This window comes from Pristis pectinata, chromosome 14 (genome assembly GCF_009764475.1).
Source record: "Pristis pectinata isolate sPriPec2 chromosome 14, sPriPec2.1.pri, whole genome shotgun sequence".
Lineage (NCBI taxonomy): Eukaryota > Metazoa > Chordata > Chondrichthyes > Rhinopristiformes > Pristidae > Pristis > Pristis pectinata.
In genome coordinates this window covers 25,346,756-25,364,702 of record NC_067418.1, presented here as the reverse complement: position 1 = coordinate 25,364,702, position 17,947 = coordinate 25,346,756, and the positions used below count along the sequence as shown (strand labels likewise).

At 38.6% G+C, this 17,947-nt stretch overlaps 1 protein-coding gene across 8 annotated transcripts in view; it reads left to right on the top strand.

The window, feature by feature from the left end:
- The first annotated feature begins 5,345 nt into the window (after positions 1–5,345).
- Positions 5,346–17,947, top strand: part of LOC127577661 (serine/threonine-protein kinase BRSK2) — a 773,538-nt gene continuing 760,936 nt past the window's right edge. For 4 of the 8 annotated variants that reach the window (XM_052029043.1, XM_052029038.1, XM_052029042.1 and 1 more), the window contains exon 1: positions 5,754–5,985. In XM_052029043.1, coding sequence (XP_051885003.1) covers positions 5,895–5,985 — 91 coding nt within the window. In that variant the 5' untranslated portion in view covers positions 5,754–5,894. Of the gene's footprint in view, positions 5,986–17,947 lie in introns of all 8 variants that reach the window. The other 4 variants (XM_052029044.1, XM_052029045.1, XM_052029037.1 and 1 more) reach the window with 2 other exon arrangements.

Sequence of the window (17,947 nt, the reverse complement as noted above, 5' to 3'; positions counted from 1 at the left end):
TTATTCATTCACAAGGCATGGACATCACTGGCAACTCTGACATTTATTGTCCAGCCCTATGCTCCTAAATTCAGGAGGCAGTTTGGAGTCGACACTATTGGCAGTTGTGAAGTTGTGTATAGCCAGGGCAGGGAAGGACAGCAGATTTCCTTTTCTGAAGGACATCGGTGAACCAGATGAGTTTTTCTGCAACAATCCAGTAGTTTCATACTTCCCACTTCTTTGACTAAATTTTCTTTATTAAATTCCAGGCTTATTTAATTACCTGAACCTAAATTCCCCTGCTGCCAAGGAATTTGAACTCATGTTTCTGTATCAATGAAATCTGGCTGCTAATCTAGTAACTTAACCACTGCGCTAATGTGTTCATCACAATTATTATATTAAATGCTGTCATTAATACAATTTAAGTTTTATGAAATGTATTTGCTTTTTGAGTAGTTTTTAAATCTTTGATCTTGTCTCTGTCAGAGGCATTAATAAACCCTTGTAACTTTGAGAGCCCGCTGTGCCTGGGGATGGTGCTTTGTTGGCTGTTGAAGCTTTAGGTGTTTTGAGGGTGGGTCTTCTTTAGTACACTGCTGAAGACCCAGCTTTAGGTCAGTAAGGTGGGTCCTCTGAATCCAGACCAAGTATCGCTAGACATGTGATGATCACAAACAATGGGTCTATGTTAGAAAGATTTGGTCCATGTGAAAAATAAAATTATGCAACCCTGGCATGCCTCAAAAGAAATCCCGGAGAATTTAGCAGGATTCAGTTTATGGGCAGATTGGTTAGATATATATTATGCTTTGCATTTCTTTTGCATCTGATAAAGGAATCTAATGCATACTAACCTTTAGTCTGTGTGGACAGAAAAGCTTAGGAATAGAAGGCAGGTCACCAGGTATCAAAAATATAGAAGTAGATTTTCATTCCTAACAAGGCTTCCTAACATGTAAATAGATCAATACATCATTTAATATCTATTCTACTGAAATGCAAATTCCTATCTCTCTGGATTGTTGGATGCTGGTGATGTTAAGCTTGCTGGTCTGAGGCTCCTGTCCCTGTTCTGTTCTTTCTATTAAAATTGGAGGCAGCAATCTAGGTTAGGATAATGTAACATATCTCTTAGTCCTTTGTAGGTATATGCCCACTGAGTACATTCACAAGGAACAAAAAAATCCTCTGAAATATGGATTCCACTGTAACTATTGCAGGGTAACCTCTACTGTGGTAGATCTTGACCTTACAAAATTCTTTGAGAGACATGTTAATCAGAAAAGTTGATACCTATATTTTGCTTGGAACTAGGGAAGTACAGGGTACTCTGGAGTCCACAGAACTTGGACATCTGCTACACTGTTCCATACTATCTCCTGGGAAAGTCAATGTAAAATATTAAATTAACAGCCCTTTATTGTCTCCCACTTATGATAATGCCAAAACTCCACAATAATTTTAGTACATTTGTGTGACAATTGACAGTGCTGACAGAGCTAAATCCAGGGACCACTGACAATTTCTATTGATTTCAGAGCACTAGTGTTATGTTTTGAGTATTGTGAAACATTTTTCCACAGAAAGGCTGTCAATTAGCTACCTTTTTAAGGTGTGTTTTAAACCTAAGTAGGTTCACGTAAGTTTACAATATTGCTTCCAGCCATGTGCTCCAACTACTGAGACAATGAATCAAAGATTGAAGATATCTTTCTAAAATCACTAGGGACAATAGTTAATTTGTTATCTTGTTTCAGGCTCCCTATAATCATGCACCTATTATTGTTTGTCTGTACAGAGAAAACTAGACTGGGCCAGAAAACAATGCTACTCAAAAATATGTGGAATTCATGTTTTCATTTTACTTATTTATGTGGAAGAGTTTTGTAGTAAGTGCAGTAATAAGTTATGATTATAAATTTCATTCTCACATTATCACCTGATTTCTCTAATTGAAAAGCAAATAAAAAAAACTGCAGATGCTGGAAATATGAAATAAAACAAAATGCAGGAGATAATCTTGTTTCTTTTGGCTTGATCTTAAATTTTGTCCAGTGAATCATGGTGAGAATGTTATTCCATTAAAAACACTACCAACAAAAATAAGTTGCATTTATGTAAATTGTGAATGATATTCTATCCAGCTCAGACCATAAGATATGTTTTGAATGATTAAAAAATTAGGCAGTACAAGATTTAATAGAAGATATAGTGACCACTGAAAAGACTGTTCAGCAATACTGAACCTGACATAGTATCATGTGCAGAGCTACATTTTATACATGCTGTCTTGTTCCCTTTTATATACACTATTTTAACTGCATAAATGCATTTTTGTGTCAAATTATATAGTAATCTGATGAATCTTATTTTACTGCTTTGCTTTCTCGAATAAGATGTTGATTTACTTTACATTATCTTGTTGCAATGATGTGAGATTCAGCTGATAAAAGGTTGAATCCCAGAGAGCTATATGGGATGTTAACATAGAACAGTACAGCACAGGAACAGGCCCTTTGGATCACCATGTCTGCACCAACCATGATGCCAGATTGAACACATCCCATCTATCTGCACATGGTTTGCATCCCTCTATTTCCTGCCTGTTCAAGTTTCAGTCTCAATGCCTCTTATATGTTGTCATCATATCTGCTTCTACCACTTCCTTTGGCAGCATGTTCCAGGCACCTACCACTCTCTGTGTATGTAAGAAAAAAACCTTTTGCCTCACACATCTCTTTAAAACTTTCTCCCTCTCACGTTAAACCTATGTCCTCAAGTAACTGACACTTCCATGCTCGGGGGGTGGGGGTGAAGACTATCTACCATATCCATGCCTCACATGATTTTGTATATTCCCACCAGGTTGCCACTCAGCCTCTGATACTCCAGAGAAAACAATCCAAGTTTGGCCAGCCTCTCCTTGTAGCTAATACACTCCAGTCCAGGACATCCAGAATCTCTTCTTCACCCTCTCCAAAGCCTCCACATTCCTCCTATAGTGTGGTGATTAGAACTGCACACACAATACTCCAAATGTGACCTAACCAAAGTTTTATACAGCAGCAACATGACTTGCCTACTTTCATACTCAGTGTCCTGACCGATGAACGCAAGCATACTGTCCACCTTCTTTACCACCCTATCCATTTGTGTTGCCACTTTCAGGGAGTTATGTACTTGCAACCCAAGATCCCTCTGTACATTCATGCTCCTAAGGGTCCTGCCATTTACTGTACACTTTCCTCTTGCATTTGACCTCCCAAAATGCATCACCTCACACTTGTCCAGATTAAATTCCATCTGCCATCTCTCTGCCCAAATTTCCAACTGGTCTATTTCCTGTTGTATCCTTTGATAACTTTCCTCACAATCCACAACACCACCAATTTTTGTCATCTGCAAACTTATTGATCAGACCACCTATATTTTATATATAAAACAAAACTCTGCACAACAAAAGTCAAAATAAACCAATTCTCTTAAAGAAACAACTTTAAATTCTCTTGTACAGTAAACCAATGACAGGGTAGGAATTGGAGATGGGATTTGTGTCCAATTCTTGAAGTGGAAATGAAAAATAAGTTGAGGGTTAGTTTCAGGAAGTGCTAACTTTCTTTGGTGGTTGGAAAATGTAATAAATATGGTTATACCTGATTAACATTCATAAAAAGCAGAAGCCCACCACTGACTCCGAGGAAATTTTATTCTCGTTGCACCCATCACTGCTGCTGCATCCAAAGAGGTGAGAAAGTTTAAAAGAGGGAAATCGAGCCTCAAAGATGCAAGAGGTAAAGGCTGTAATGAAATCCATACTGACTAATGTAAATAATGCATTTTCTGTGAATGTCCAATCAGAATAACAGAAAATCTGGGAAATTAATCTATTCATTGATATGTCATGCTCAGAGCACTTGGAATAGTATTCTATGATCACCTAACCTGTGTTGAAATGAATGTTACAAACATAATAGGATTACACTCAGGATTTATCAAAGGTGTTCTTGTAAAGTATCCCATGGGTAACATTAGGAACCATGAATGTGGAAACTGATGACTCTAAGTATTCAAAGTTAATGCTGAAATAAAAATCATTTACATTAAGTCTGTTATAATGCTTTCTAATGTAAGCTTGTGGCTGACATTTAAATAATATTTACCAAATAAGCAAAGAATATAATATATCACAAAAATTTTTAAAAAGTATGATTGTCAGCAAAAGGGTGATTGAAATAGATATGATGATTTTTGTTCCTTGGGGGATCTGTCCTGCATTCTTTACATATATATATTAATGATTTGAACGAAGTGAATGGAGAGTTGTATGGTAAGTTGCAGATCATGCTGAGTTGCTTAAATGAGTTCAAGATAGTTCAAATGGACGGATGCAGTCTATTTAAGTGGGGGAACCTTGTGATAGCGTGGGGAAATGTGATTCAGGAAGACTGCTTGCATTATTTCCTTCAATGATTAGAAACTTGGAGCTGTGGAAGAGCTGTCTATGCACACAAATAACGCGTGCATAGCAAAGGGTTAATGGCGTATCGGCCTTTTATCTCCTGGGGTTTGGAATTCAAAAGTCAGGAAGTGATGCATCATTTTTAGAGCCTTGGTCAAATCCCAACTGCAATAAAGTGTCGGGCATCAAACCTAAAAGAGCTATTGACTTTGAAATCGGGCACCACTCTTCACCAGAATGATACCAGGGTTTAAAGGATTATATTACGAGAAGATATTTTAGGAGTGGGTTGTATTCCATTGATCTTGTAAACGTGGGGGATGACCTGATCAAAGTATTTGAGATGAATCCGGGATTTAGACGTAATGCAGTGTAACCATTTCCTATGGTGGGAGAATCCAGAACAAAAGTACACAATCTTAGAATCATGCCATTTAGCAGCGAAGGCAGGCAACTGAATTGGTCTGCGATAGGGGGAATGAATGAGTTAATCCTGTTCGTACAAAACGGAATATTGTCAATTCATTGCTGCTTTAAGAGAAGATTGAAGCGCTGTTTCTTTAAGAGCAACAGTGTTTCCATTTCTCTTCAATAGAAACATAAATTGCGATAGCCCGCTGTTGTGGATAATAAGCGAATACATAATTTCCACCCCGTGTTCTTTCTTCTTGGTAAACCCACTAAGCTCCATGCGATGCACCTGATACCCCGGGGAGAAAGCGCGCTTGCGCGCCCTGGCAGAGGGTGCGGCCCCTCCTCAGGGCAGCCGCCCTTCAGTGGAGCATCCCAACCACAGCGCTGGGGCTCAAAGTGACAGACACTCCTAGCATTGCATAAGTAGGGACAAGCAGTTTAATGCTGAAATACATTTCGACTTCTGTGTAAAGTCAAAGGGCCCTTTCAACGCCTGAGAGCGGAAATTTTAAAATCACCAGCTCCAAATTACAGCAAGCACCGAACAGGTGCCTGCTAGAAGCAGTGCACTGTGGGCTTTGTAGTTTTACAATTGTCTTGGCAACATTCTTGGGCATTATTATTTTCAGAGGCTACGCCTTCATTTTCGAATGTATTTCTTATTTCAGTCACTTTTAAAATTTTCCACTTTTCAGGAAAAAAAAGTGACTTCGCCCTGAAGTTCCTTGTCACATTGTAATCTGGTTGATGTTTGCTGCAGCGGCTCTGCCAGAGCCTCATTGCAATGTGTGGCTCGTTGTAATGTCAATCATTTCGCGTCAAGGCGCTTCCGCTAGCATTTTAGGTTGCTCAGCGTATAGCATCGTATCTACTGTTTCATGGTGTAGAACTGGCGTGCAGCACAATGGTGTATGGATCATAGCCTTTTTCGTTTTATTTTTTTGCAAAAAATAATTGCAGAAAAATAGAAAATTTACATAAAACCTACCAATTAGTGGATCTGCAAAGGATTTTGTTTTGTAAAAGCCCGGTCAAAATGTCAACGGGTAAAGAAATCGGGGGAGCCCAACATGCTCAATATGTGGGACCATATCGACTGGAAAAAACGCTTGGAAAGGGACAGACAGGTTTGCGGAAATTTTAATGACATACACTAGTCAATATCAATAACTGCTCCACTTATTATTGTATCAAGCTAATGGAGTATCTTGTAATGCAGCTTGCAGTGTAATGATGCCTTGCACAATTTGAATATTTCTTTGTAATGCTAATAGCGTTTTATTTTTGGAATTGTTGAGAAATTTAATATAAGAAACAGTTTTATTCTCTGTTCGAAGTGTTGCTGAGCAGCATTGCTGCATGTTCATCTGGTACTGCCAAGCTTAAGTGTACTTTGTAGGAACTGGAGTCCGGGGATATCCCTTTCTGTGATTTCTTCTGAACAATGTTGATTAAGTGTAATCAAATTGGTATTTTAAAAATAGAATTGTGATGTAATATGTTATTTCAACTTAAATTACGCTGTTAGGGGAAAAATAATCAAAATCTATATATTTCTGCCATCTTTTAGGGTCCTTCCGAAAGGAAGTAGAAAATGTTTTGGGTTATTTAAGTGTGCTTGAAAGAAATAATGCGTTTATAGCATATAGTACGAACGCAAAGCTTGTCCATCTGTTGTCTGAGACTACAATAGGCGTTACCTTACCAGCTGCTGTCCTAGTCATTTACAGTTTTTTGGGCATGCCCGGTTTCTTTTGCATTGTAGATGGTACTGGACTCATCAAATACAGTAATGTATCGCAGCCTTTTTGAAACCAGGCTTTTAGTCAATTGCACAGCATTTAGCTTTGTTAATCTTCTTAGGCGGCGGTGGTCTGATACAACATTTCTGCTGTTTTATTGACCGATTAGTCTACAGCTACGACAGAACCAGAACAAGCAGATTATTATATATTCATGGGTGGGTGATGATTCTCGGTGTCTTACTTTTGAGGGTCTCGTCGTACAGCAGAGTGATGATTTCGTAAAGGAAAGTGCATTGGTGTTCTGGCATTTTCCATGTACCATATGCCTTGAAATAAAGTAACTCAGCACTGTACCTTAAAAAAGGTGTGTTTAAAGGAGGAGAGCGGGGAATCGCCAGAAAGCGCGTCTTTCCACGGACGCAGTGAAAGGAGGGAAAGATGATTAAATAAATATTTGCGCTCGCGTGTATATTGTATTAACACCTAAGCACCATTTGAATTGTTTGCATAGTAAGGGGGAGCTCTTCAATCTGGCTTGTTTGAAATTGATGATTGTGTTTGTGGTGGTATGCGCAAACCAGGCTGAGTTAATAATGCAGATTAACGGGAATCACCGTACAGAGGTCCCATCAGTGGTAACCAGCATCAGTGCCGCCCCACTCGCTCGAAGATTTGTATGTAAATGCCCTCTGTCGACCTGGGATGGAAGCAATGAATCGGCATGGTTCTATTTCAACGATTCTTTAACCCACGTGTCGCTGCGGATCTGAATGTCTTTGCCCACTTCCTGGCTTGAACTATTCAGTTTCTTTCGCATAAATCCCGGCTGGCAGATCGACCCCCGTCTCCCGTTTATTATGCAGGGAAATGTTCCCTCCTGTCGCCCACACCACAGTCCAGGCTCTCATTTAAATGATTTTTGAAATCCTATTGTTTTTGATGTAAATTTCATTTACATCTCTTTGTTTCCGACAGACCGAAAAAAGTATTATTTGGAGAAAGGTCATTTTTAAGAAGGGCTTAACAGATGGGCGATTTTCATTATCCAGGGAAGCTGATTATTTTCTCTGTTAGGCAGGATGATCTTGGAGTGACTGAGATAGTGGCGCGCCAGGTGCTGTTCTGCGGGTCGATCCTCGCACCGGGATTAAAACGCGTCGTGTCGAATCCTTTTTGGTAATGGCAGATGGAGCGAATTGAGCTGATGCCGTTTTAGGCCGACACCGTCCTTAATTTGGAGCACGTAGTTGGGGATGTTTTCCAACTCGCGTTCCCAGTTAGAGCTTTTATTTTAGCGGTATAATGAGACATGGTGAATATATTCAATGGCAACCTGAACTGCAAATGTATTTGATGCATCACTGCTGAATTCACAGGAAGGATGAAAAGTGACAAACGTTACTCGCGCAGTTTTATTACTTCTGGACGATATAATGTTTAAAATATAGCCCAGGGTTATGTTAACTGAGCGAGAATGTGTTATAAATGGCCAGCTGGCGGTACAGCACAGCAGCGTTCGCATATCTAACCCTGAGGGTATATTTTTTAAGCACTTATAACCATAAAGTTGCAGTTTGTTTTATTACAGCCTTTGGCCAGAGTTGCTTATTGGTGATTTAGGCCCTTTGCAGACTGCAATAATATGTCCGAAGCAAAATAAAGTAATTCGTTGTAATGACTTTTCTTAAAATCTTTTTACATCTTGCTGTATGGCAGGAGATATTTTATGAGATTCGCTAAAGCCCTATTTGTACCAACCACCAGGGGCAATGCATTTTTCCATTGTAGGGTTGAGTGTTGGTGGAAGCAATGAGATTAGGTAACAGGCAAAACAATGAATTGTGATCAAGGCAAAGATAAATTCAAAGGCGGAGGTGGATTGAATTATGACTCCCGCCTCAACACAGTTGGTGAACAGTAATTTTAAACTGAATTAGATTATACTGTAGGAGCAATGTAAAATCTTACACTGCATGTTGAAGTAGTGATTAACACTGTTCGCAGTTGTTACTTAACCTGTGCTTTGGTTTATAAATTAGTCTGACAACAGGGAAACTGACCTTGATGGGGTTTGTACGTCAGCTGAAGGGAGAGGGCAATAACACCATCATTAAAAATAAACGTGAATGAAAATACATTGATCAGAGTTAAAATAGCACAATGGTGGCTTCTGGGCGAAATGGAAGCTGTTATTATTGCACTGAAATGTTAGTGAAGTCACTGGATGGTTATTGTACATGTGGCCACATTTGGGAACAGTTTTAATACCAGAAAGCCAGATTTCTGTGTTTTCCATCCCTCTCCCTGGCCACCTTGCCTTGACTAACAAAAAATGTTTTTCTAGTTTCTTTGATGTAATATCCTGAGTCTTGTTGGAATACTTTATTTCAAGAAAATATTTTTAATATTCTGAGCTAATTTAGTTTGATACTATTTCGTTATTTTGTGAAAACTTAAGCAGTCTTTTGGTTTCAAGGATGACATACTTCCACTCAAGCTCTTTGGATTCTTAGATGACTGATGTAGTTAATGTGGAATCCAGAGGTGGGCTAGGAGGTGTTTGAGTGAGCAGGTGGGTGCACTTTTCTGGCTTTTTTGCTGGCCTACTGCGTGCTCCCAATGAAGAGATTGTCAATATTGTTGTGGATGCTGCTCCCATATTTTGAGTGTTCATGGATCAGGGGTTCCCAAGAGATGAGAAATTTGTAGATTTTCTTTCTAGAGAGGCTAAGATATTGTCTTGGGAGAAGACACTGGTTTGCTTATCCTACGATGATTTGGAGGATTTTGTGGAGACAGTGGTGTTCCTATCCAGTGTTTTGAGTTATGCAGGAGAGCAGGAATTGCTGCTGCTGGCTAGGCCAGGAATTTTGTGCTGGGTTTGAGGTCTTGATATCTGAACAGATTTTTTTTGCAGATGCCAAAGGCTGTTCTGTTTTGTGATTTAAAGCAAAGATGGCAGCTGAGAAATTAAAAGTTTTGAATTTGGGGACCCAGTAGTAGTCTTCAGCTCAATATTAGTTCCGTTGTTTAATTCTGTGCCTTATTCTTAATTTCAAAAGGTTACCATCTTCACCAATTTGGGGCTTGAGATGGAGACCATCAAATTAGAAATGGGGTTGTACTAAGGTTAGCTGAACTTGTTTGGTACTGTTCTTTTTTTTTGAAAAAAATTTGTCATGGGTCAAATCATTGGAAGTAGCAGACAAAATGTAAAACCCACTAGACTATTATGGATTCAGGCATTCCTCCCAGATGTGAATAGTAAATGTTTAAACCCACTGAAGTACCCAGTTGCTTTAGGAAATGGTACAAATGCAATTAAGAAAGCTTATAGGGATTTATGTAAAGAGATTGATCTTTTCTGTCAGAATATAGTGAGTTAGTTGTTGAGTCGGGGTGGAGAGGGTCTCGGGCTTTTTATGGTGATGCAGGGGTGGTGCTTTGAGGATCAATGTCTTGTGAAGGCACAGGAGGCTTAACTTTCAAACCCTCTATTTCTACCCCACTTTTTCAACCCACCCTTCTCCCCTGCCCTCTGTCTTTCCGTTTAGCTAATTGTGGAAGGAGTGTGAAGGAAATCCAAAATTATGAAAGGACCAATATTACCCAGTGTTTGTCTATGTCATCCAATTGGAATTGCAGAGTTCTGATCTGTTATCATGGAGAAGGAAGTCTTCACACATGTACATTTGAATTTGTTGCTGATAACATGCATTTTACTGACATATAGACAGCCTTTAGGAGTCGATGTTAAATTGAAACCCCGAGTGGGTATGATGCTTGTCTTTTACAAGGATTCTGCAAATCTGGTATGTTTCCTAAATAATAGTGTGGAATTTAAGTTATTGGAGTTGTTTTGAGAGTGGAGGGATAGGCTTCCTTTGAGTACAGTGGATCCTGTCTTGGGCCATGGGGCTGATGCTCTACGTTAATATGTGATTTCCTTAGAACAAATTGAATTGGTTTACCTTGTTTGAACCAAATGCAGTTGTTCAGTAGTAACTTACTTTGGTTTGGTTCAACATTTGGAGCCATTCTTGTAGGATTATTTCATTGTCCTATCCAGTGGTTAGCAACTGTTTATTCTTTGAAGAAGGCAGTTTAAGAATGGGGTAACCAGGATAAAATGAGTAAAATATATAATTATTTTGCAACAAGTATATTATCATTTTCCTTGCTTAAACCCAAGGCCTTATATCTTAAATCCAGGGGATGCAGACTTGGATGGATATGGTGGACAGCTGGTTTAGTCATTCACTGCCAGAACAAGTTGGAACAAATAAAGCAGCATCAGGCTTTTCTCTAGTCTGTCAAAACTGCTCATCTTCCTAAGATTTTGATGTGCAGAGATAACTCCCACATTCTTTTCTCCATTACAAGCAAACTGTTCTCTCTTTCTCTGCCACTTGATGCCAAGCAATCTTGAAATGCAGAAAGAAAACATTGTCTGAATAAGGCAGCAAATAGATTGGCCATAGTTGCAAGGTACTTGGAATATAAAAGTAAGGAAATCTTGCTCTGGGGCTTTAGGAAGATCTAACTTGGACTCCTAAGTGAAGCTTTCCTCTCCATTCTCAGGGAAGGATATTCCTGTCTTGGAATCACTGCAGCTTAGGCTCATTAAATCTATGAGGTGAGTAGATTGTTCCTTCAGTAAGATGTCCAATGGATTTTAGAAGAATGAGAGTTGAAGTATGCAGGGTTCTGAGAGTGAGTGATGTGGTATTTGTTGAGAGGCTGTTTCCTCGAGGGGTCACAGCCTCCAGGTTAAGTTTAAGTTTATTGTCATAGGGATACATAGGGTATAAATGCCATGAAAATTAGCTTTTTGCAGGGCAGGACAGTACATTACAAACATAAGGAACAAGGTGAAATTTCTGTGCTCTTTGGAATTATTTATGGATTCTCAGTCATGAATGCACTTAAGGCCAAAATCATTTGGGAAGGCAGATGATGTGCAGGATCAGCTGTGCTCTTTTGAGTACCAGAGCAGGATTCTTCAAGCTGTGTGAGCTAGTTCTTGTAGTTCTCAAGTTCCATTCATGTTCTTGTCTCCACATGTGAGGTACTTGTGGACCTTTGTCTTTGAGACTGAAATAATCGAGGCTGCTGCTCCCTCCCCTTCTAGCCCATTGTGGCCAAAATTCTTACACCTGGCTCCAGTTCTCCTTCTGTAGCTTTTTATGCACCCCTCAAGAAGTCCCTTGTGTGAGATCCTTGCCTCCCACTTTTTAAACCCCCTTCCCACTAAACTGCTGGATCACCCACAATGCTGGTTTCTATATCTGCTATAGTGTTAACAGCTCTGCCTCGCCAACACTTCTTGACCCCCTCACCATTTCTAAGTTGTTAGGTGACTACTTTAAAATTCTGTATTGAATGAGCAAAATTTTGCTCCATCTAAATATTAGGTCGAGGTCACTGACTTGAGTCCCCTCACAAACGCTGTTACCTGTTTACCAATTTCATTACAGTCCATTTGTCTGCAGCTGAAACAGACTGTTTTCAGTCATGTTGTCAAATTTGGCCACGATAGAAGCTTCAGATCACATGTCCATGCCAAAAGAAATCTGTTTTTTACCTTTTTGAAATATTATCAGCTCAGCTGTCAAAATAAGCCTTGTGTTACTTTGCCAATAAAATGATATTTGGTATAAAGTGCAGTTTTAAATTTCAAATGTAGTATGCTCAATACCTCTAAATGCATTGTGGTAAAATTATTGAGAAATGTTGCAGTGCATTGCTTGGTAATAAACACATACAGTTACAAGAATTTTAAGAATATGAATTTAACTCAATTTAAAATGGAAGACAGTTATGATTAGGTAGAAAAAATGTTCAGTATTTCTAAAATACAGAGATGAGCTTCAAGCTTTAAGTTGGTAACAGCCAGATAAAGATCTTAAATGGCATTCCAGCCCTATTAGCTGGATTATTTGATCTACTAGCAAGATCAAAGATCCCGCAAATGAACATTCTTTCCCCAATCATAATGTAATTATACATGTATAGCAGAGAAAGGATCAATTAATACACAAGAAACCAAATGGAAGCAAACTGAAGAGAGAGGAGTAAGAAATTGAGCACCAATTTGGAATAAGGGTTTTCTAAATAGAGAAGTTAAGGGATATTATTTGAGACACTGATTAAAAATCAAAAGAGCTTATTTGGACAGAGTTTCTGTAAGGAACACATATCTATTCAGTATCTATGTACAATTTAATAAAAACTGTGACATGGGAAGTATGGCTTAAAATTAGTATAAGAATGTCACCAGAACTTCCAACACTGTATAGGTGGTGAAATGTCATAATTTGGGTGCACCCAGTGCTAACATTTCACTTCATTTTAAGAATGAAACAGATCATTGACCTAATCAGCAGTCTGTCCAACTTGTGCAAGTGAACTTGATCCTGCTGTCACTTTATAATTAGTGTATTGAAGAGGTTAGCAGGCTTAGAGGAAAAGTGCCTTCTGTGGGGGATTGAGGGTGGGGGGAATGCAACATTCCCATTGATTCTTGAGAATCTCTTGCCCGTGATGTTTTAAAGTGGAGAAAGAGCATTTGGAATGGGGTTGACAGCCTCTAGTCCGTATTATCAGAAGTATCCAGTAACAGTGGAAGGAGTGCACAATCTCCCAAATTACCCACCTTCCTGTCCCACCAAGCACTAACTGTGCCATCTGTAGTAGAGTCCACAACTCACACATTGACCTCTTCGGTTATCTCGGAATCTAAAAATCTGGAGAGGAAGCAAATATCCTCAATCTCGAGGGACTGATTAAAACTGCCAAATTAATAGGATTTGCTGATGAATTTTTGGAAGGTCTTAATAAAGAGAATCAAGAAAGTTGCCCAATTCTATCTCAGTCCCTTGACTATGCTTTATTTTTAATATTCCTTTTGATGTAGTTGTTGTATTGTTGGCTAGGCTAACATTTATTGCCTGTAGCTGATTTCCAGAGCTCATGTTTTTGGGATGACCTGCCATTTCTATTTTTGTGTCCTTCTAAGACCTTCTTTAAATCTAACATGTTTGATTAAATATCATGTCATCTCTCAGCTATAATTGTCTTCAATTGTGGCTTGAACATTTTATTTAACTTCCTTGAAGCATCTTGGAGCATTCTGCTGCATTAAGGGTGCTTTTTAAATATGTTGTTGTGATTAAATGTCCACATTCAAAGGCTTTGGAGGACAATAAACACTCAACAGAATTGTCTCAGCTAAATTCCAGTCAGGAGAATTCTTCAATAGCTATCATTTCAACATGATTGGCTAAGTGTTTGGTAATAGTACTAACGTACTAAACCAGATCTAAAGTATCTTTTTATTTTGTTTTGTATCTTGTAAATATGGTGCCCACCCCTCTTATTCTGGCTTCTGCCCTCTTTCTTTCCAATCCTGATGAAGGGTCTCGGCCCGAAACGTCGACTGTTCATTTCCCTCCAATAGATGCTGCCTGCCCTGCTGAGTTCCTCCAGCATTTCGTGTCTGTTGTGCATGGTGTCGGTATCTTTTGATGCACATTTCTTTTGTGCCTCACTCCTCCCTTTGCAGTCACTCATAGAAATGAATTAGACTTGGAATGCTGCAGTGCTTTTTCCAATAACATAAAAACAGGCAGCCATTTTTGGTTTGTTTGCGAAAATACAGATCAGCAAGCTGGAATGGAAAGGCCGATGATTCCCTTAACTGATCTTTGTGCACAATTTCATCTTACAAAATCTTTTCCATTGCATGCATAGTAAACACTTGAGTACAAGAGTTATCTTCAAGGGGTTTACTGTACATGCTCTAATGTAGTCATAATTGATCTCTATGGACTAATACATTTCTTTTTCTTTTACTGAAGATGGTTGAGGAATTTGTCAGGTTTTTGTGTTTGACGGGTCAGTAGTTTGGAAATGGGACAGCATGAGAGTGCTCATCGTCTGAGTCAGAAGGGGAGGGGCCTGGCATTCTGGATCTTGGGGAAATTTGAATCATTCTTGGCTGTGGAATTTAGGAAGATTTGTAGATAATGGAAAGTCTATGAATTAGGCTTCGAAGTAGTAAAATGATTGTTCAAGTATTGGGGGAGGGAGGGGAACAGGGATAACTGGCTGATGAATAATCGATCAGCAGTATGAGTCATTGTTGAATGATAATTCCACGAGCAACCATATTCTGCCAAATCTAATGGACAACTTTTTATTTGAATAGGTACTAAGGAGAGAAATTATTCCAATGTTATATATCAGAACAAGTTGTAATATTAAATTAATTGCCACAGTCGTTTTGGTGCTGAGCCTCTATACTGTAATCCTCCATCGGCTCGAAACACTTTGATAGGCACAATGGAGATGTTCATGAATCATCTAGGACAAGCCTGGGTGTAATACGGGAGGTGTTGAATACAGTTAACCTTTCCTAAGATAGGCAAAGCTGATACTTCAAATCTTGTACAAGGTTATCGTTAATACTGCGGATAACATAGTGATTCCTGTTGGTAAAGTCTTGTTGAATTTTGGTTAATGGTTGCTTGCTATTTCAAAAAGCAATCTTGAGAATAATCACTGTCCACATATTGCTTTTCATAGCAAGTTTGTGACATCTCTTTGATATAGATTCTTTACTACTTCAGCAAAATCAGATTTCTTAAGTATTTTTTGAGCAAAACTATTTACCCTTTTATTGTGCATCTCCAGGGTGCAACATTATAAAATGTTTGTTTTTATAGCGTCATTCTTTTCAAAAATGTTACAATACAACTGTTATGCCACAAGAGAGAACTCCATGGTAAAGAAGCAATATCTAACTTCTAAAGACATTCCAAAACAGCTGGTTGTTGTACATTCTGATGCACTGTCTTCCATTCTTTAAGTGTCATTGGCAGTTGGGAACATCAAAATTGCTAGAACATTTATTTCTGAACATTGACACAAATGTTTGCATTCATTCTGTCCTGTTTTGAAGTCCATCGTTGGGACTTCAAGAACCATACAGAGGCTTAGATGAGAAAGCCTGTCATTGTAAATGGCATCCCTCTTCCTTTGCAGCAGAATGTATCATGAGGAAGCTGGTTTGAGTCTAGCAGGGTTTTTAGTTTGGCTTAGCAGATAATTTGGTTGATGTTATGTGCTTGGATGTCTCGATGTTGGAAAATAGGTAACATTTTTCATTTCACTGTGTCTCAATTGTGACAACATTAGATCATGTACTCTGTACCCCCTTGAAGATAACTCTCGTACTTCATGTTTACTGTGCATGCACTGGAAAAGATTTTGTAGGATGAAATTGTGTACAAAGATCAGTTAAGGGAATCATCAGCCTTTCTATTCCAGCTTGCTGATGTGTATTTTTGCAAACAAACTAAAAGTGGCTGCTTGTTTTTATGTTATTGGAAAAAGTACTGCTTGAAGAAACTAAAGGCACTAAATAATCATTACAGGCCTTGACATTTTAGCATTACTCCCATCCACCTCCACCACCACCACAACAGTTACTTGTAGGTTTGTAATAGAGGAGGATGATATGTCAATATAACCATTGTGCAGAATTCCAGATTCAGCATCAGTTACATTAAGGTGGTAATAGGGAAGATTGAACTTTTGATGTTGGTCAGTCATGATTGTTTCTGAAAATGATAAACCCTGACAGGTGTTCTGTATTTGTTCAAGTAACTTTCGCTTTATTGTCTTGCATTTCTGTCTCCTAAGCACTGCACATTCAGTCGCCATGGCTAAGAGAGATGGGCAGAATGTTTACTTGCATAAGTTCTAGACCTTGTATGGGTTTCCAATGATTCAAGTCTTAAGTATAAAAGTGCATGCAAATTGAGAGCATACTTACCTGCCTTATCCCTATTGTGGAAGTAGAGCTAATATTTTTGGAATAAGCTTTTAAGTTGTTCACTTTTTGTGCATTCAAGATATTTGGTATATTGGCTGAAATTTGACTGTGGACAATAGTTCTGAAGGGCACTGACAGTCTTCATCCACAGGAATGGAAGCAATTCCTATATTTGTGTGCAAAATGAATACTGAACTCCACAGGGTCACTGAGATCAGCTTTCTGGATCTCAGTTAGGTGCCTGAGTGTGGAGACCATGGGTGGGAGTTCTGGACAATGAGCTGGGTCCAGCACAATCTCACATACCCGAGTTGTAGTGAATCCCCTGAAAGCCAGTGGAGTTGATGATCATTGACAGGAGCAAAGTCTGAGCAATGTACAAATATAACAAAAAAAAACTGGTTAGAGACAATCTACTCAAAGTATATAATAAAAATCAATTTTCATCTGTTTTACAGCATGAGTTTATTTGTAAGAGGGCAGAATCTAAGTAAAGCATTGGTTTTTTTTAAAGAAAGTGAAGAGTAAATTTTTTTTTACAGCCTTCAACTTTTGGCTCATTTATGAATCTTGTATAATTTCCATTCTGCATTTTTTTATTTGGCTAGCTGCTGTGCTCGTATTTTTTATTTGTACAGAGGCCATGGTTTGAGCGTTTGTTGGGTCCAGGATTTCCGAGCAACCAATCTATTATACTTTTATTACCTGATTATGAAATTGCCAAAGTTTTGAATTTGTTTTTTGTTGTATCTTGCTATTAATCTATTTGCCCATCAATGAGTTTAAGGATAGTCAGGTGATGGTTGGAAATTGGCAGCTAATTCGCAACTTAGTGGCTTCATTTCATGTTGATCCTGCTGTGCTGGTAAGGAAACGCTGAACACTGCATTTCTTAGTCCTGATGAAGGGTCTCGGCCTGAAACGTCGACTGTTGATTTCTCTCCGTAGATGGTGCTTGACCTATTGAGTTTCTCCAGCATTTTGTGTGTTGCTTTAGATTTCCAGCATTTCCGGTCTCTCTTGTGACTGCATTTCTTAAGTCTTGTCTCTTTTCTGATTTATCTGAAATCCAGATGCATCTCTAACTTTGTTTTATGATATGCTTGATATAATATATGTAAAGGAACAGGGTACTCTTGTTTATGATTTTACCTCTTCAATCCTGTTACAAAAGAACTTCTATTGTTTGCTTCCATGGTTCACCCCCAGTGACATTGTGCAAACTGCAACTAAGACTGAGAACTTGGTCAATTAGGATGATCTTATTTTTCCAGTGTAAAATCTGGAAACTTGTGGGATGAGAGTGTTTTCCTTGTTCTAAATGAAGAACGATTTGTCAGCTCACTAAACTGCAGCAGAAATATGTACTTAAATTTTTTTTGTTTTCACTGCATTGCTATTTGGCTGTCAGCGGTACAGGTCACAAGTTGTTGGCATTTTTATTTTCCAAGCCTGTTAAATGTCAACTCATTCTGGAATTAATTCATATAATGAGATAGCAGATCA